The sequence below is a fragment of the Haliotis rubra genome, unplaced genomic scaffold (assembly GCF_003918875.1).
Source record: "Haliotis rubra isolate DU_JTF1 unplaced genomic scaffold, ASM391887v1 Scf91, whole genome shotgun sequence".
Lineage (NCBI taxonomy): Eukaryota > Metazoa > Mollusca > Gastropoda > Lepetellida > Haliotidae > Haliotis > Haliotis rubra.
Window position 1 is genome coordinate 1,839,025 of NW_025767646.1, and position 21,975 is coordinate 1,860,999.

At 37.4% G+C, this 21,975-nt stretch overlaps 1 protein-coding gene across 11 annotated transcripts in view; it reads right to left on the reverse strand.

The window, feature by feature from the left end:
- Nucleotides 1-21,975, reverse strand: part of LOC124264135 (dipeptidyl peptidase 4-like) — a 541,860-nt gene that overhangs the window by 115,066 nt on the left and 404,819 nt on the right. Inside the window, exon 1 of one of the 11 annotated variants that reach the window (XM_046698857.1) lies at nucleotides 20,249-20,378. The exons of 9 other annotated variants lie outside the window; for them this stretch is intronic. In XM_046698857.1, coding sequence (XP_046554813.1) covers nucleotides 20,249-20,368 — 120 coding nt within the window. In that variant the 5' untranslated portion in view covers nucleotides 20,369-20,378. Of the gene's footprint in view, nucleotides 1-5,862; nucleotides 6,986-20,248; nucleotides 20,379-21,975 lie in introns of those variants that run through there. One more of the 11 variants, XM_046698871.1, reaches the window with a different exon arrangement.

Below are 21,975 nucleotides of genomic sequence, written 5' to 3' on the forward strand. Positions count from 1 at the left end.
CACATGGGTACAATGTGTAAAGCCCATTTCTGGTGTCCCCCGCCATGATGTTGCTGGAATATTGCTAAAAGCGGCGTAAAACCAAACTCAGTCAGTCAGTCAATCAGTCTTATCTAAATAGGAACATTTTTGTGTCTGTGGTAACCACAGGAATAAGGCAACCATAATCCAGAGGGAATGTTTACGCCTATAATTAGCTATATATTGGTGACATAGTGAGTTTGGCAGTATTAACAGGGCATTACAGAATAATATCTTTGTTGTGAGTGAGTTTAAGTGAATGAGCATCTAGTAACACCACTCAACTAAGCCCAACCAATCACCCTGGTACCTTTGGGGACAAAATAACATGAGGTCACGAGGAGAAAGCAAGCTGTGGAGGTGAAAGGTGAGGTGAAATTGGGTTTAACGTCGTGCTTGAGAATATTTCGCTCATATGACGACGTGCATGCGCGTGTGTATGTGTATGTGCGGCTGCTTGTACTAGCTCAGACTTAAGCTGGTTTTATAGTGCTAGCCCACTGAGATACCATGCCGCAGTGAAGCATGAATACCCCACTCAGACACAGTATACTGACTCTGAGCCGACCAGTCCTTGTTGTACCCATTAATGCCGAGCGCCAGGCAGGGACCAACAAGTACCATATTTTAATGTCTTTTGGTATGACGCGGTCGGGGATTGAACCCGCGACCTTCCGCTCTCCGGGCGGACGCTCTAACCACTACACCACGGAGGCGGTGCAAGCTGTGGACAAAGTGGTTGGAATGAATTTTACCAGCAGCCACTAGTTTGGTCCAAATTTTGTTATGTTCAAGCCAGTAAGTGTAGCTATGATATTGGGGAGAATGTATTTCCTGTACCCCGTTAACAACAAATGAGATATGAGGTAGAAACATTTAGTTTCAATCAAGTCAGAGTAGCCAGCTTCAGGAACAGTTAGTATGTTTCTCACTGCGTTGTGATAGACGGAGAGTTGCAATGTTGCAAAGTTCAAGTCATTCATAATTCATCACAGTTCCTCGTGAGAAAGCCATCAAATTAAGGGAACCTGTGGGAGCTATTCCACAGAAATTTGAAATCAGAGCACCAAACTAATTTATTCATACTTGCAGAGAATGCCACTTTAGGAGTCTGAATGAAAAGTAACTTTTTGGTAAAAAAATCAAGTTTTGCAGTTATGAGCTATTTATTTTATGTGGCGGTATTTTTTATTGATTTATCCAAGAGTAACTGTGGAATGGTCAACACGGTGCTGCTAACAGGTATTGATATTTGTGATGTATGTGCAGTTTGGGAAACAAATAGAGATTAAGTATGGAGGCTAGGAGATAAAGAGAATGAGAAAAGGGAAGAAGAGATTAGGAGAGAAAGAAATGAAAATTAACGACTGGAAAAAATATGAGATGGGAAACCTGGACAGAGAGAACTTGAGAGGAATGAGATGAGATGAATATAATTAAGGAACATAAGACATACAGAAATACAATGTTTGGATGAAAAGAAAAGACAAAAAATTTCTTTTGACTGTGTGAAAGGATGTAAAATCAATGAAATCATCAAGGTAAAGATGAAAGAAAGCAATGAAAGACAGAACAAACAAATAATAATGTCAGAATGGAAAGCAAGAAGAGACATAATGAAACAGAAAGAAGTAAAAAGAGAATTATTATACTTATGTTGACAACATGAAAGAGCAAGAAAGAAAGAAATCAGAGATCAGAAAACAATGGATATATGATGAAACAGTAAATGGGAAAAAAAATCTATTAGGCAAAAATACTCAGTGGGAAAGAAAAGGAATGAGAGAGCTTTCTCTGCCTTTAGCTAAAGCTTCCTTCTCCTCCCCAACTGTTTCTGGGACTGGTTGTCAGCGGTATTCTGGAGCCAACTGTATGTTGACATGAACATTGATGGAACAGGGAAGACACGTTCACACCGGACACTGGGAACATGTTGTGTCATCTTTGTGATTGAAAAAGGGGTCGGTGAGTTAACCAAGTTGCTTGTCATGCCAAAGGCCCTCGTTCGATTCCCCACATGGGCACAATGTGTGAAGCCCATTTCAGCTGTCCCCCGCCATGATATTACTGGAATATTGCTAAAGAACGATGTAAAACCATACTCAATAACTCACTGTGATTGAAAACAATAAACTTCTTTGGTATATTTTTGCTCCGCTTTTGGACACATATGTAAGAATATATACAAGTAATTGAACTAAGCATTATAACAAAGCTGAAAGAACCTATGTTGGTCCAGGGGTGGAAATTACTTTAAAATTGCTAGTGTACTCTGGTACAGTGGCACATGTAAAATCACTTGCCCTGATAATTTTTCCACTATACTGGCCGATTTTCTTGTTGATCTTTTAAATAAACAACATAATTAACATTGGAAAGTCAACTGGACACCGGTACAACGTAGTATACAAATTAGCTTGCCCGACAGAAAACAACACTGGACTTGGACGTCGGGCAATGGGTTATTTCCACCCCTGCATTGGTCCTCGTCAAGCAAAAACCTGCATTCTCTATTATACAGATATGACATTGACATCTCCGAGCATACATCCACTGCTCTACACGACATTAATATGGACATAATATAGTGAGCTGTGCATCAGGGCTTGGGACTATAGAGAACGTGGGTGTTGAGAGATTGAAATAGACATGAAACTAGAAGCTGTATCATATTCTATGCATAACAGGTCCTGAATTGCAGTGTACTTTGGAATAGTATGAATATTTCAGAATATTGATTACATTATGTAAGAATATTCAAATATTCTTTACAAGAACATTTCGAGGAACCTTGAAGCCTTCTGGATCAAATTTCTTGATGCCTGAAGACATATATCTGAGATTTTAGAAGTAATAAGTGCATTTTGTATAAACTGCTGCCATATGAACCATTAAATGTACTTGATTTATTGTACTCCTGGGATAAATCAACCAAGGTCTTTGCATGACAGGGAAAGATTTAGCCATGGGTCTGGCTGTCCTTGCCCTATCCATTTCAATACAACAATTGACAGTCTTTGGTTGCAAGCAACAACAGTCTAATCATCTCCACACGTAATCCCAAACAGTCATCTCCATACTGACCTGCCAGTTGACGACCTCATGTCATGCAATCACGTACAGATACCATACTGCAACCAAAACGTACCTCAAAGTTTAATGCATGGTCTCCTTTCTGTGTTTACTATTCAAATTGAACAAAGAACTTTATCTACAGTGAGTATGAGTGAGTGAGTTTTTTATCGCTTTTAGCAATATTCCAGAAACATCATGGTGGTGGACACCAGAAATGTGCTTCACACATCGTACCCATGTGGGGAATTGAACCAGGGTCTTTGGTGTGAAGTGCAGATGCTTCAACCACTAGGCTACCCCACCGCCATATCGAGGAAAGAAACATCTTTAAAAAATATTAATGAATGCTCAACACAGGATGAAAGGAGTGAGTGAGTGAGTGAGTGAGTGAGTGAGTGAGTGAGTGAGGAGTGGAGTGAGTGAGTGATGGAGGAGTGAGTGAGTGAGTATGGTTTTACGCCGCTTTTAGCAATATTCCAGCAATATCACGGCAGGGGACACCAGAAATGGGCTTCACACATTGTGCCCATGTGGGGATTTGAACCCGGGTCTTCGGAGTGACGAGCCAACGCTTTAACCACTAGGCTACCCCACCGCCCCCAGGATGAAAGGAATCAAGTACTACAGTCAACAAAATGCTATAGTAACACTGTAATTAGGCATTGGGAGAGGGTTGGTTGCCCCCAGCAGGGAATGATTACACACTGTGTCAGCAAGGACCAACTTCAGTGTTCTACTTCCAGGAAAGAAATGTTTTTTTGTTCAATTTGCCATTGGCCACTCTTTTGAAATTTTAAAATTTATGTGAGACAACAAAAGTATTCCTCTGAAACATCTTTGATAATATGCATGAATCTCATTTCCTGTTGAGCTGGATGATAAGCAGTTGTAACCTAAAACATCTGCCCCCTTCCTTTGCATTGAGATTGACATTGGCTTATACTTAGTATCTGTAAATAGATAATTTTGACAGAAACAAATAGATATCATTGAAAGGGAGGCCCAGTGAGATGAAAGATTCAGATTAATATCTAGTCTAGCTTCATTCGGGGCTTTTGCATAACAGAGAGGGCTGGGTTGAAGTTAGTCCGTCTCACAGTCCCTGAACCTCATTATTTTCCTACTACCTAGCCCTTTCAATTTAAATGGGATTATCAAACTTATATATATTCAGAGACTAAGCTGTTAGTCCAGGTAGAGGTGACAGCTGTATAGTTCAGGGACTGTGAGACAGACTAAGGTTGAGAGTACCCTTCTCAATTCTGTATCTTGTTTATCTTGTAACAAATACTTTGCACTAAGCATGTTTATTTGCCCATGTTTGTCCAGTATACTTTGTTGAAAGTATATTTGTCACTGGCTTCATATATGAAACTGAGTAAAAAGGTATCTTTTTCACAAAGAAACATGATTTCGAACTGCATCTATCTGGCACTAAAAGATTATCTTAACCACGCCATTATGAATTTACCAGAGGTATGTTAAAAATATATATATCATTTCTATGTGTACACTTTGGACGAGGTACCTTTCTTTCTAACAAAACGTTTATAAATTTAGCTATAACAATGTCAAGATGTATATTTCATAAGATCAATATATTATTTCTAAGAGTACACTTCACACTGGGTACTTATCCTTTAATCCATGCTATCATAAATCTAACCATGCTCCTGGCATTCAATTACAAAAACCTTAATGGTTCTATAGCAATCTCTCATGTAACTTAGGCTCCATGCACTTTGCGTACAGTTTGTTAAAAGACAAACACATTTTAACACATTTTAAAAAAGATTTCCAACTGAGGCATTTTTCTAACTCATGTACAGTTGAGACACGTTACACTGAAGTGGTAGTGAATGTGTTTGTGCTTGTACAGGCTGATTGCTGTAGCACAGTCCAAACTTATGATAGCTCCCTGCTCTGCCTATGTGCTGGTGATCAATACACATATCATATACATGCATTAAGTCTGGGGATGCACATGTATATCACCAGCTAGGAGTCAGGGAATGTCAACCGATATTTTGTTGCCATGGAAACGGTGTAAAATGTCAGCAGTCTTCTTGCAAAAAGTAGCTTTCATATGCTGTATATAGAAAACACCAATTAAAACTGATTTCGCCTATAGCCAAGTGCTTCAGCGTCTTCAATAATGGAACTCTGTCATAATCATTGATTTTGTAACACATTATCTTACAGTTGATTTGACTGAGTATAAAAAATACCACAGTTTAAACCACAAGTTTGTATACATGGTATTAACCTGGGTAAGCATTGCTCATGCACTCAAACTCATCAACTGTGGCATTAGAAAAGAAGGAAATGAGATTAAAAAACTGACATTAAATCTGAAGAAAATAACATTGCATAAATAATGATTAATGTATCATAAACTAATCTTTTTACTTTAACTTAAATGAGAAATCAAATCCTAGCATTTATACTATTAAACCAACAACTGACTACAGTCAAATCTTGAAATCTCAACTTAGGATTTAGTTCTGCTGTATTATGCCAGACGACAAAGAAAGGAATGGATGAGGTCATTCTGGCACTGGATCAACAGGTAGTCTGACAACGGCTCGGCTCCCTTGTATCCATTTCCCATATTGCAGAACATTCTACATGTTGAAAATAATCATTTCTTTCACTATAGCGATACACAAGACCACAACAATGAACTCATACTAATTTCCCCCAATCTGAGATGCAGTCGACAGGGAAAACGTGAAAGAAACATCAAAACAAGCTGAAGAAACTTACCGCCGTCATTTTCTTCAAACAGCCTCGATCAGGTCTAATAGAGAATTTTGGAATATTCCAATGATGGCTTATTTCTTATGAAACAGTATCGGGAAACGTGGAGGAAACTAAATCAGACCAATCCGACATGAAATAATATTCATCAAGACCAACATCAGTCCTGCCATTGATCTATCGATCACCATCGTATTGTCAATATCTCGATCCAATTTGTTCCGCGGTTCAGATTGCGTGGTCTCCTGCCTGTATTTAACATAAATGACTCAAAAAAGCATATACGGCGATCCTGTGGGACATAAATAAATATTGACACTGATGCAATTTGTCGCACGCTGCTTCAGTTCCAGAAAGTGCACGGGTACCCAAGTCATCAGAATGGGACTGGCTGTACAAAACTAATGAAAAAAATGCAGAAACGGTATCCGTTCAACGTACTTGCAACTGAGACTTCAACTGATGTATAGTTTCATCCTTTCACAAAGTCAAGTACCAAGGGGAATTATTGTCGTGTTCAACATAATCAAATACAATAAGTAGTAATATCAATCACAAGAGACTGAAATATGCATTGGCAGTCACGATGATGCAACGTTCCCTTGTTGCCCTAAATGACCTGACCTCATGTGACTTTCAAATTTCAAATCAATGAATGTCTCTTCCATAAAAACAATGGACCAATCCCAAAGCAAAATAAGGTTGTTTTGTCCTCGGCACTAGCTGGCATTTCTGAAGGTCTTTATTCCGGTCACACACTGCTCAAGGATTTGGTCTTTTTTCTTTATCACAGTAAAAGACATCCAGTCCTTTGGCATGAACTTCATGTCCTACAGTCTTCCAGAAAATGTACAAAAAGAAGTCATCCAGGTCTGAACATCAGTGTCACAGCCTGACTTTGATTTAAATACAGCCGAGAGAAGCACTCCAGTACACATACAATTCAGTCGCACTGCCAGTTTTTAGAATAATTTGGGAGGTCTGGTGTTTGTAGCCTCTGTCTGAATATTTTTTCAGCAGAGCTCCATGAAGAATTCTGCTGCAGTTTTGGGTCACTTCATCAAACTCAGTGAAGTTATTTCTTCAGACCTTGTTGGTCTTCAACAGTCGACTTCCTGTCACCAAAACACAAGCTGTAGAATTCCTGGTGTATACAAACTGTGCCAAGCATTGGGGCAGATGTTCTGGTCAAAGCGTGACACAGGGTTTGGTAAACATCCATTATAGTTGCAGCTGCTGCATGGAATTAATAACTATCGATGTGGAACAAACAACTTAAAAATGTCCATAGAGTAATATATTAAAAAATGTCCACATCTCATCAGCGAGACATCTGACTTGAAATAAACTCTTATCCAAGAAAGAACTTCAGGGCACTATGACCGTTTCAGAAAAACAGAATTCTAGACAAGGTTCAAAGTTGACCAGACCTAATCCAGCAGATTCCGAAGAGGATTTGGTAAGTATTCAGCATCGATTTGAAGGCTTCAGGAGCTGCTGCATGCAATCAAAATTCTCAAGAGCTATTTGACCAGATTGCATAAAACATAATGTTAGGCAATTCAGCTTGGACACGAAGGTGGTTCATCAATGTCAGTGGAAGTGGAAATTGTGATGTTCTGGAAAATATCCATACAAATGAAAAGCCAAAGGTTTGAAAGTAAGCAATATCAAGTCTCTAAGTCTACAAAACACAAATGGTCTCCATGGCATGTTTCACTGGCATCTATCTTAAAGAGATCTGGGTTTTATACCATATCAAGCATATAAACACTTATTGATCACCAACCTGTTGATCAGAAAAATCAATATCTCCAGTTTCAGAAACAAATCAAACTTTGCTGTTGCAAAGAGGCGCAATTAATGCAGATATTACATGGTGACTGCAACATCCTAGAAAGTTGCTGCAAGCATCGGCTACAATGCTTCTGCATCAGAATAGAAGGTAGACTACCTCAGTCAGAACAGCGCTGATCAAGTCATTTCCTATTCTGATTTTCGTACATGCTGATAAATATTGAACAGAACGTGTGTGACAAATAAATAAGGGTCAGTTTGGAGGTTCCGTCTCCTTCTCTTGGATATCGGCATTCCGATAATGGCTTTTTCTATAGAGCCAAATTCAATTTGCGAATGAGGGATTGAAAGGAATTTGGTGTAGAACTCTTTGCTCGAGGCTAGCAATTTGTTCCAAGGGTTCAGATTGGCGTGGTCTCCTGCCTGTATTTAACATAAATGACTCAAAAAGCATATCTGGCGCATCCTGTGGGACATAAATAAATATTGACACTGATGCAATTTGTCGACGCTGCTTCAGTTCCCAGAAAGTGCACGGTACCCAAGTCATCAGAATGGGACTGGCTGTACAAAACTAATGAAAAATGCAGAAACGGTGTCCGCTCAACGTACTTGCAACTGAGACTTCAACTGATGTATAGTTTCATCCTTTCACAAAGTCAAGTACCAAGGGGAATTATTGTCGTGTTCAACATAATCAAATACAATAAGTAGTAATATCAATCACAAGAGACTGAAATATGCATTGGCAGTCACGATGATGCAACGTTCCCTTGTTGCCCTAAATGACCTGACCTCATGTGACTTTCAAATTTCAAATCAATGAATGTCTCTTCCATAAAAACAATGGACCAATCCCAAAGCAAAATAAGGTTGTTTTGTCCTCGGCACTAGCTGGCATTTCTGAAGGTCTTTATTCCGGTCACACACTGCTCAAGGATTTGGTCTTTTTTCTTTATCACAGTAAAAGACATCCAGTCCTTTGGCATGAACTTCATGTCCTACAGTCTTCCAGAAAATGTACAAAAAGAAGTCATCCAGGTCTGAACATCAGTGTCACAGCCTGACTTTGATTTAAATACAGCCGAGAGAAGCACTCCAGTACACATACAATTCAGTCGCACTGCCAGTTTTTAGAATAATTTGGGAGGTCTGGTGTTTGTAGCCTCTGTCTGAATATTTTTTCAGCAGAGCTCCATGAAGAATTCTGCTGCAGTTTTGGGTCACTTCATCAAACTCAGTGAAGTTATTTCTTCAGACCTTGTTGGTCTTCAACAGTCGACTTCCTGTCACCAAAACACAAGCTGTAGAATTCCTGGTGTACACAAACTGTGCCAAGCATTGGGGCAGATGTTCTGGTCAAAACGTGACACAGGGTTTGGTAAACATCCCATTATAGTTGCAGCTGCTGCATGGAATTAATAACTATCGATGTGGAACAAACAACTTAAAAATGTCCATAGAGTAATATATTAAAAAATGTCCACATCTCATCAGCGAGACATCTGACTTGAAATAAACTCTTATCCAAGAAAGAACTTCAGGGCACTATGACCGTTTCAGAAAAACAGAATTCTAGACAAGGTTCAAAGTTGACCAGACCTAATCCAGCAGATTCCGAAGAGGATTTGGTAAGTATTCAGCATCGATTTGAAGGCTTCAGGAGCTGCTGCATGCAATCAAAATTCTCAAGAGCCATTTGACCAGATTGCATAAAACATAATGTTAGGCAATTCAGCTTGGACACGAAGGTGGTTCATCAATGTCAGTGGAAGTGGAAATTGTGATGTTCTGGAAAATATCCATACAAATGAAAAGCCAAAGGTTTGAAAGTAAGCAATATCAAGTCTCTAAGTCTACAAAACACAAATGGTCTCCATGGCATGTTTCACTGGCATCTATCTTAAAGAGATCTGGGTTTTATACCATATCAAGCATATAAACACTTATTGATCACCAACCTGTTGATCAGAAAATCAATATCTCCAGTTTCAGAAACAAATCAAACTTTGCTGTTGCAAAGAGGCTTAATTAATGCAGATATTACATGGTGACTGCAACATCCTAGAAAGTTGCTGCAAGCATCGGCTACAATGCTTCTGCATCAGAATAGAAGGTAGACTACCTCAGTCAGAACAGCGCTGATCAAGTCATTTCCTATTCTGATTTTCGTACATGCTGATAAATATTGAACAGAACGTGTGTGACAAATAAATAAGGGTCAGTTTGGAGGTTCCGTCTCCTTCTCTTGGATATCGGCATTCCGATAATGGCTTTTTCTATAGAGCCAAATTCAATTTGCGAATGAGGGATTGAAAGGAATTTGGTGTAGAACTCTTTGCTCGAGGCTATTCTCATCAACAGAATAGCGCCATGAGACAAAAACAGGAACGGTAGATCTAAAGATGCCGACTGTAGGGCTACGATCAGCATGGCCAGTTGGACATTTCAAAGGGTCCTTGGCATCAGCAAAAAAGCTGTGAGATGGAGCAGGGACCCACTTGTTAAATCTTTATTGATTTTCTGGCAGTGATCTTTGTGTCTTAATGATTCCCAGAAATGAACTACAAACACTATCACAAACAGTTCCAACAAGATTCATTACCAGGGTTTCATTTGCCAATTTTTCTGTTGAGAAAATGCAACTTGTCGCTGTTTTTAAGACATATAAATTTTCTCATCTTGAATCATTATATCCAGATAAGGTGATTTTGATTACAACTCAGTTTTCTTTCTCTATGCTATTTTCCGTATATTTGATAAAGCATTTTTCAATAAAATCAAATATCAACCAATGTTACATCAAGAACATATTTGAATTTTGCACTTTTCCATACTTGATGTCATCAACATAAAACTTTACAAAACACAATCTATAATCTTTATCAGCAATAATGGAATTTTCTTCAACGAGTGAATCATTTTGAAAATGATCACAATTAAGCTGTCCACTTCTTGTAAGAAAACACTTCTCAAACAAACATCATTATAAGATAATATTCAAATTATGAAATACATCTTATGAATTCCCGACTTCAGCATTTCATTGCTGCTAGAACAATCCACTAATCAATTCTCAAGGTAGTCATTAGCACCAGCATATAATCATTGTAAATCTAGATAGATCCCCTTTACAAGTATGGATTTCCAAATAATCACCCTCAGCTCGAAATCGTCCAGGAACGCCATCTATTCGGACACGAAGTATTGATCTGGCAGAACAGTGTGATTAAAAGTCAAATAGCAGCAGTCGTGAGGAATATATCACCTCCATATTATCTCATCTGTCACTGCCAGAGATGATCGATTTCTGTGGTTTCCTTTCTTGCACTTTTCTTCACTTCTTTGCACTTGAGAATGGTGTGTTTGTTTTTGTAATGCAAAATTTGCAAGACAATGTGCTCATTAGGTTACATGTTTGCTTAGAATCTAGGTGGAAGAATAATTAAGAATAATAACTGTACTCTTATGTTATTGATAAGGCATTTTACAAATAGAATAATTCTATCAATAAAATAATATTCTACATAAGAAATAATTTGATGAAGCCATAACTTCAGCATTCTTTGGCTATTAGAAGGTGGTCTATAGCAGTACCATATAATAATATTATATCTACATAGAAAGAACCTGTATCAAGTCCACTGCTGATATGAAACATTTTTCAATTGGAAACATTGTGATAAGAGATTCTTTCATATTTAAGAATGGTTCACAGAGAGTGAGTGAGTATGGTTTTATGCCGCTTTTAGCAATATGACAACGGAGAACAAATTGCAAATTGCATGAGTGAGCATGATTTTACGCGAGGGACACCAGAAATGGTCTTCACACATTGTACCCATGTGGGGAATCGAACCTGTGTCTTCTGCGTGATGAGCAGACACTTTAATCATAAGGCTACCCAACCGCCCTGGTTCACAGAGAAATTCAAAATAAAACTGATACATTTGACAGGGATGTCCTCAACTGAATCAGTGACAAAACAAGCACGAGGCTCTGAACTCACTAGAAGTTTCAGAAATTGTTTATATTTTCCTAGAATGGTCAATAAGAAAGCTATCTCTTATGAGTATTATTTGAATTCTGTGACCTTTGAATTGGTGACAGATCTCTTCCCTCTCCACTGATGCAGTGTCCAAGAATTATCTGGATTGAGTTGGATGTTTACATGCCAGTCAAGGACCAAGTATCACATCCAAATTTTCATTATACAATAAAAAAGATAACACAAAAAAATGTCATACTTGAAACACAAACATGCCAAACCAATAAACCACAAAACAATTTCTGAAAATTTGGCACATGAAGTAATTGATCTGTTAGATCTGGGTGTCAACAGAAACACAGATGAGATTAGCATGATCATTCACAACACAAAGTCAGGATCAAAGGTAACGTTTCTCCAAGATGCATCCACCATGTTTTCCAATTCTGATTTCTAGGTTTCTTTCCAAATTGATTCACAGTAAATTCAAAGAGTCTGGGACAAAACACAGAAATCAAAGCAGATTAATGTTCTATTCATTTCTTTAAAGTTCTTTTTCAAATAGGTCAGATTGAATGGAATTTAAACCTGTTCAGGATCCTATAGTGATACTTGTGGGGCAGTGGGGTAGCCTAGTGGTTTAAGACCTGGGTTGAATCCCCACATGGGTACAAGAAGCATGATGTTGCTGGAATATTGCTAAAAGTGGCGTAAAACGAAAACTCAGTCAGTGATACTTGTACTAGTACAGACTTGTTAGTTTTATAGTCCTAGCCCACTGAGATGCCATGCTGAAATATAACATAAACCCCCACTCTTTATAACCCCCCGACATTCTACTGACTCCGAGTCGGACAGTCCTTGTTTTATCCCAGGGTTTTACCTTGACTCACAAACATCAGGGTCCCAAGGACCCCAGTTATTAGTTTAATGGGTCCTTGCAGGCAATATAAGGATCCTGTGAAGTAACAGTGTTGAGAACTGTATATTTTGATAACTTCTTTAGAGCCTGGAATGAATCATTGATCATGTGGACTGATGGGTGAAATGATGCATGTAACTGCTCTGAAAGAAAAAACCAAACACTTAGCAAAGTCATAGATGTGGTTTGGGTACAATGGGTAACACTGTGCATCACTTTGGATGCAGTGAATTTTGTTCTGCGTCCATTCTCTACATTTGTGAGTACTGGACATACACTTGCGTGTCGTGTAAAACCCTGCCTGTATCTCCTTAATTTCAAGCACCAAGCTTTTTAACTGTATGTTCTATACAGCCAGGGATCAAACCGCTTGGTGCTGGAAATTATCCTTGCTTGTTTTATCCCATCATCCAGAATACACTGACATTAAAGTCTATGGCATATGTGGCATCATTACTGCATCAGTCTGGACTGACTCAAGTCAATATGCTAATCTTTCAATTATTTAACCCAAATGGCTCAACATGAAAACTTTTCAACACATATACCCAACATATACCCTTGGAAAAGTTTTTACCAAATTAATGGAGAAGATTTTGTGCCTTTTTCAAAGGGAAGCAACTCTAGTCTATGATGATGTCACACATGTTTAGTATTTGCTGGTCATATTATTCATATTATTAGTAATTGTTATAAAATGTCCATGAAATGACAATCAAACAAAACAAAGTTTACATCTATTTTGACCAAACCTCACTGTTCTATATTCATAAAAAGACTTCACAGAATAGGTCTTCAAGCACAGACTTAGAAACGGATGTCCCTACTGACATCACTAATCCCTCACAACTTACATCAGCATATTTTCTATTTTAAACTGTCTGAGCATTGTTACTCAACAGCTACATACTTCCAAGAAACCTACCAATTATATGATACACAGAATTATTTGGAACATCAATGAGATCATCAGATATATATAACTCTCCCACATTTAACCTGTGTGGGACAAGAGTGACCATAAGCTTTAAGGTTCTGCAACTAACTGTCCAGAGTTGTGTACCTTGGCCATGGCAGGATCCTCAACTATCACCCTGATCCAGTAGAATAATAATGAGTACAGCAATCTGACAACTCTATGAGAATACTCTCACTAAGACATATTCTCCCAAGATCACATTCCATTTAGACAACTCATTCTAACTTATAAGCTAGTGTTTCCCAATGGCATTTTTAGCTGGGTGCAGTGCTCTGCCCTTTTCTGATCTGCCCTTCTGTTTTTCACTTCCTCGCCTTTTTAACATGTGTCATTTGCTTGGATTTTAAGAACAGCAATAGAGTTGCTTCCCTTTGTAATTGGAAGTTTTGACAACAATTATTTCTCAGTGTTTAAATAAAGACCATGGTTTACTCTCATCACTACTTGCGTGTTATTTCACAATGACAACCAAGGAAAGCACCAGCAGGAAAAGGGAAGAAGCTGTCAAGGCTGAAACCAGGAAGTGTCTATGACTTCTTGATTTCTTCATGAGGTAGGTTGCTATGTGCAGTTAATTTCGTTCTAAAACATAACCATGTTAAATTGCACATGACAAGAACAGATGAGTTAGCTTTTTACTTTTCCTCTTAAAGCACTTCACAAATCAAGAACTTATGTACATGTAGTGAGATGACAAATCACCTCATTCAGTTCATCCCAGGACATGAAACAATTATCAACAAGCTTTATGCTAAAATCATTATCATTGGAACCATAATTTATCTGCTGCCAGGTTGAAATATCTAATATTCATATAACACTTGTTCTGGTAAACTTCTAGTTTCTGTATGCTCATCAGAGATATCAACTGAATGTTTTCCCAATCTTGTTACAGCATCATTATGTCCCACATAAATGCCAGAGTTATCAAATCCGGTTCCCACGCCTAACTACATTAGGTGGCCGCCGTATTGGTCGCGACAAACACTGGCATGAGAGGCTAATGAGAAGCAGTTAGAGATGTATTCAACCAGTATGCACAGACACATTCATGCAGAATGCATGATACAGTTAGTTGCTAAGTAACAATGCACTGAAAGTTTACTATTAGGAGTGAATATGGCTTTATGCTGCCTTTCAGCAATAATCCTGCAATATGAGAGCCAAAGAAACAAAATGGCTTCATACACTGGAACCATTAGAATTAAAGTTCATCTTTTGGAGGAAAATAATGAATGTCTTGAAGCAGTGCCCTAAAAATAATTCATCTCTAACAAAAATCCCTTGGGAAAATGTCAGGAACTATTTTTCTTTGTAAATTATGGCCTAATTTATAGATTTCCATTTCAGCTGATCAACAAAACACCTACTAGTGAGGCAGTGTAAGATCGTTGATGTAAAGACATTCATTATGGAAGGGGTTCTGTCAGTTTTCTATATTTACATTTACCACAGATGCAATCTTACATCATAATACATATTTCAGACTTCACAGAACACCCATCAACATGATACATGTAAACCACCATCTTGTGCATCAGTGAACCAACAAACTCTACCTGAGATGGTTTCAAGCCCACTACAGTTTAACATAAGCATTTGTCATATGAAACTTGTTATTTATCTGATCATTCATTGGCATTTGTCTTTAAAAGAAAACAACATGTGATGTCATTTAATTTTATGAAGTCATCCTTCTTCTAAATATAATTTAAGATATTGTACTTGATACCTATTGTATTGTGAACTAAATATTGTGATACATATTGTATGGCTACATGAAAAGTCATTCCAGCCATGATTATTCCCATGACTGAGGTCATGCTAATTAAGGTAAACATATCCATTATGTATTGCAAAACCAACATGTTTGAAATCTAAACACCTACTGTAAATCATGAAAGTAATGCGAGCATTTTATTAATGCGAAGAATGCGTCTGTACTCTTCTCGCATTATTATAATGACGCATTTCAGTCTGACCATGTCTACTTAATAAAAGACAGAAAACGTAAATCTGTTGACACTACACATTACACCAATACAGGTCACTTCCTCATTCCAGGTATCTCAAACCACATGTAATTATCACTGGTTACAATCGCTGGTCATTGTTTAAAGTCACTCAAGCACATCAGCCAGACCAGACATCCTCCAGCCACTTGTTTGTTGTACCTTGGTAGATGACTTGTGTCTTTCAAGTCGGATTACGTTTATACATGTTGTCATAAGACAAGTAGTAGCAAGCAATCACGTGATCAAACATGGCAGCATAATCAAAACATCATCAGCTCATTTCCATTCATTGCTTAACAAGCTCAATTCATATTATCATCAACACAGATTCCTGAGCTCGTATTAATTTCGTGACGCATTTTAGACTAGACCCTCGCACTCGCATTAAATTTGTGACGCATTAATTTCATGATTTACAGTATTTTAAATTACTTGGCAAAAACTTAACAAGAGTTTCCAAATACATCTGTAACACTTGAGTTCCTGGGCTCAATGCATCAATCTGATTAGTATGATATAGTGAGGAAAGTAATTGAGAAACTGGTTCTCCTCATATAAAACGAGGAACTATATATCAACACACTTCTTATGGAACTGGTTGCATTAGTGCAATTTCTTCTGGGAGCTGCTGTGATTTTGACTATGAGCTATTGTTTCATAGTTTTATGGAGATAATTTGATTTTATTACATTTTTTAAGTGAGAACCATCACATTTTTAATTGATGCATACAAAGACTTCTGAAATCTTTGTGTGCCATGTTGCAATCATTGGCATCTAGATTTGTGTCTGATACAATGAAAAGCAGTATATTGTGTTAGTAATCCCTATACCTAGTATGTAGACTGCCTGGCTTCCTCTGACTCCATATGCATCCCTAAACTAACACCTAGTTTCTGAATATATACAATTTTGACAAAAACAGATACAGTGCACTCTGTCAAACTCGGACTCTGTCTTTCTCGGATTGCTGTATAAACAGGACTGAACTCACGGTCCCCGACGTAATCCTTCTTTGTTGTCATAATAAAAATGTTCTGTATCTCGGACTCTCATTATTTTGGATTTCGGACCAAAGTGTCGGCCCGATAAGGTAGTTACACGTAAAAACATTGCTATATAATTCGGACTGAGCAGGAAGTTTTGGCCAATAAACCTTGAATAAACAATCCGTTGATTGGTTTGTGTATTTTGTCTTATTTACTTAGCAGGAAGTCCGCTTCCATTTACGTTGAAAATGAGTCCAACAACAAGGGAGATTCAGAACCTATGGAAATCTAGACTTGCTTCATTTAGAGCTTTAGCATTGCTGGGAGGGCTGGGTGGAAACGAAAATAATGTGGTTCAGGGACCTTTAGATGGACTACAATACCCCCAGCATCACCGGTGATAGGGCTTATTTCTGATTCATACAACATTCATGGCACCATCAGTGCCAACTCAAGATATACCCAATGGCTGAAATCTCCGTGCTAAACCAACAGAGCCTTGTGTTTACACTATGAAGATTCATTGAGAGAATATAATTGAACTAAGGGTGAATTCACTCTCGACTCTTCTTCCATAGAGGATGAACACACAATCGCTGCAACTCATCCACTGACCACTGGCTAGTACTGTACAGTGGCAGCCATGGCCTGTAGACAGTTCACCTCCTCTCCCGAAAAACAATATTTGCACAGCATCATGTAATTTTCTCCTGATCTTGACCAAATGCCTACAGGGGACGTGATATTGATTCCGATGTTCGGGAAGTGTAAAAATCTGATTTCATAACGTTCACTTTCAGCAACACCACACTTGCTGTTCCACCAAGCCAGGATAGAATATTGATCATGGGACGTTTTATCTACTTCATGAAAAGCTTGTCATACTGAATTGTTCAAGTGGTCATTACCATAATTCTCTCAGTCCTCTGGCTGAAATATTGACTGGGGGTTGCCGGTTAATATGACCCATAAATTGCCTCGTGGCAAATTCCTCAAGATCTCTAAAGTCCAACATTTCTTATTTATTTACCGAACACCATTTGCTAAATATTCATATATAATCAATACAAATATTTCATTGTTTATTCATTATAAAGTTTTTTTTAATGTTTTAATTGAGAACCATCATTTTTTTTCATTTCATTTTTCTAAATATTTCTATAAAGTCAACTCAAGTCCTAATGGAACATCCAAAGAAATCTTTTCAGTTAAGCAGAAATATATTTCTATTTGTGGAAATATTTTAATGATGAGCACTTCTCAAGAACCTAAAATATCTAACATTTTCAAAAACATATAATTAAAGTAAACTAATATGCTTCAAATACCCTTAAAAAATATAATATTCTTGAAATATCCTTAAAAATATAATATGCTTGAAATATCTCTAAAAAATGTAATATGCTTGAACTGTCCTTAAAAAATATAATATGCTTGAAATATCATTAAAAAATATGATATGCTTGAAATATCATAAAAAATATATAATAGATTTGAAATATCATAAAAAAAATATATAAAATATGCTTGAAATATCATTACAAAAATATAATATGCTTGAAATGTCATAAAAAAATATACAGTCCGAGAAATTTATGTATGCTTCTTTGATTTCCTAATTGAATTATCAGCACCGGAAGATGGATGCCTTCAGCTAAGGCCCAGGTGTTGTAGCTGTCCAAGAGTGTTTAAATGACTGCTGCTGCTGATGTTGATGGCGGTCCCCTGGTAATACTTGCATACTGTCTCCAACAGTGCAGAAGAGGCACCACTGAACTGACATCTTAAATCTCCTAAAAACACTTTGACGGGGAGCCTGATTAAAAAGGATGCTGTGAGAACATCATCTGTCATAACATTTTTATGTCATAACTCTGAAATATGAATTAGAAAAAAATCAAACATGAACTTGTTGCACTTAATTAACAGAATGGACGTACATTTTTCTTTTTTTCTTGTTATTAACACTTTTGAAGCAAAGGAGTCAAAATTTCTAGTATAATGGGTATGTTCCACTCAAAGTATGATATCTATACTACAGATTCATGCTACAGGAGAAAACCAATATCCTCCATATATTCTTGTCTGTTAGGTTGGGAGGGTTCACAATGATAGTCACCACATCACCTATACAGTTAACTATATTTCATGGAATCTAAAATCAAGGGTCTTGTGGTTAAAGCATCTGCTCATCACACTGAAGACCCGGGTTCAATTCCCCTCAAAGGTGCAATATGTACAGCCCATTTCTGGTGTCCCTTGCCATGATATTGCTGGAATATTGCTAAAAGCGGTGTAAAACTAAACTCACTCTCTCACTCACTCTAATATCAAACTTCAATTTACACAAGCAAGCAAAAGATTCTATATGGGCATTTTTAAATTTCGGATTCTAAAAACATGCAGTTATTTCCCCTCAAATCTGAATTATTATGAAGGAAACAGCAAATACAAGGCTAATGTTGCAGAACCATATTTAATTCCACATGAAAGATATATATATTTGCCCGATCTTGAGCTAACCTCACCCAAATGATTGAGAAGCATCAATAAATTACCTTAACTTCATTGAAATGGAAATTTAAAGAATTTAGCCACTTTTGATTACCCCTAACAAGGAGAAATTTGCTTGAAATGGTCATAAAACTTCTCCAATTGGACATGAAATGTCTTTGACTGGAACTTCTGACAAATGGCCAGTCATTTCTGGAATCGATACACAGTCTGATGGTATTTCTTGAGCAAATTGGACAATAAATGTTTTATTCACTGTCGCTATTGATTCTGAGCTAGTTGTAGGAACTGGCAGAGAGCAAACGTGCTCATAGAGAAATATGTTCCCTCTCACAACGTCATGAAATGGCGTCAAATTCTGACTTGGAAAACTATTGACATGATCTTGGACTGCAGAGTAAGATAGCCTGGCCCCGAGCATGATCAGTTCAGTAACTTTGCAATAAATGCAATTTCAACTTTTCACATTTTTAATATTGTACATTGTGTCACTAAAAGATTGCTCTATACTGAGTTTGTATTTCAGATATCTGAAACATTTGAGGAAAAAGACATAATGCAAACACTATCTTCTTAATAGAAGAAACACATACATAGGAAGGATGCTTTGAAGAGATGATGCTATAAAAAATATTAAAAGTTTAAAAATATACAATTTTATCCCTCACAATTTCCATCTTCAAACTTAATTTAAAGTACACTTTTGTTTTCAACAGTGTTACCTTACTGAAACTGATGACATCAAGAGCAATGCACTTCATGTGAACACGTCTCAGAACGTGGTTCTTTTTAATCACGTATATAACAGAAACCCAAAATAAAAAATGTCAACATCCTTCACTGGTGATAAAAGATTATGGAATATAATCAAGACAACAACAAATTTTTAACAAAACTGAAAATGCATGTGAACCATGGTAAACTGTGGCCATTTTGTATATATACATCATGCGATTAAATATTCGTAATATATGGCAAATATTGAAGGAGAATCACCAATACAATTCCAATGATCCTTCAAACTAAAATTCTGCACAATGGAAACAGGGAAGCTGAACAGCCAAAGTCATCCAATACCCTAACAATATCAAACAGTGCACATATAATCATCTGCATTTAACACGACTGGAAAAACCATGTCAGTGCATGCCATTTAAGGATTATTCCAAAAATAAACACATATATTTACCTTGTCAGGTTCAGACTCCGGCTCTGAAATAGTTGTCATCACGATAATGTATCTGCTACTAATGGAGATCAGCACACCTAGGTTAAGAGTGAAAGTCCAATGTTGGCAAGAGAAGCCCATGTGGCCATCTCAGGCATGATGGCAGACCAGTACGAACATACCCGTCTTGGGAGCAATTTAACTGGTATGTGGCTTACAGGCTATCCTGAGAGAATGTCAAACTTAACAATAGCAAATTGTAGCTTGTTGGTCGTACACTTATTGTATACTGTGTTCTCATTTGGGGACAGAGACCTCATTAACATAACAGAAGGGTTAATAATTACACTTATTACTATGAATATTTTATTGCACTCCAATTGCTTACAAAGGGCTTGTGTTAATATGATGAATAAATGATTGTATAGTACCAAGAACAGAGCAAAAAGTATTCTTACCTTCAAATCACTAACGTTAGATTAAATAACGAACTGGTCTCACGTTTTTACTTTCTTTCCGAATTGCAGAACTTTTTAAAAAATACAAAGTTTGTGTAGTTACTGCAGAAACTAATCATGAGGTTCCAAAGTTCTAATTAGTTTCGGGCTAAAGCAGCACCTGGTTATTTAAACCATGTTTTTCAGTTAATCCATTACCTGGATACAACTCCAGCTAGTGTAAGAAGACCATGTTGAATGTCACAGTTTGTGCCAGTTCCTCGGGGACCTGGCGCTGACATTTTCATCAATATCATATTGCGTCCATATTAGAGGCCAGGGCCGTAGCCTAAGGACGACATTACCATAAGGGCAAGGGAACAGCATATGTCAGCTGAATCACAATACAAGACTGACAATTAGTCCTAAAAATGTACAATTTCGATAGAAACATGTATCTCAGTTTGTAGGCTGGTTAAATGATCGATTGGAAATATCATCAGAGGGAAGAATTATTAAGGATTATCGATGAGAAAACTGTGTCATCAATAATACATTTCATGAACTATTGTGATAAAATATGGTATTCTTTTACACACTCTGTACACAAACATAAGTCTTTGCTCTTGGGCTGCTTCTAAATCATGTTCAGAAAGCAGTTTTGCCAGCAATCTATGCCTAAATATGTCACCACTCACAAGTGACGTGAAATATATTGATTTCTTTCTGACATTTTTGCAGTTTTAACCCAGAGTTACTTCTGGGATATTTATCGATAATCAATCAAGAATTAGTTCATGATTATCAATCTCTGTTATTCATATCGATAGCCAGCCCTATCAATCTGAATTGAGAAGAAGCCCTGGTGAGCTGAACAAATACAGTGAGTGAGTTTAGTTTTATGCCGCACTCAGCAATATTCAAGCTATATGGTGGCAGTCTGTAAATAATCGGGTCTGGACCAGACAATCCAGTGATCAGTAGCATGAGCATTGATCTACCCAACTGGGATACGACGACATATGTCGATCAAACAGATATTGGTTTGCACATGTTTCCAAACTGGTAATGTTGGTTTTATATCTACTTGGCAGAACTATGTGTGCTGAACATGTATCACAGGATCCATATACAATGTTACATACAGTGTTGTTTCTTTTTCATACATGTTTGGAGAATTTAACTCAGTTCTCAAAACTAACCAAAGCCAAACTAAGGCTAATTTTCACTTCCTGTCAGTTAAAGGTCACATGCAACGTAAAACACAACTTTGCAGATTCTGATACCTTTCGGTATGGGCTTACCGAAACA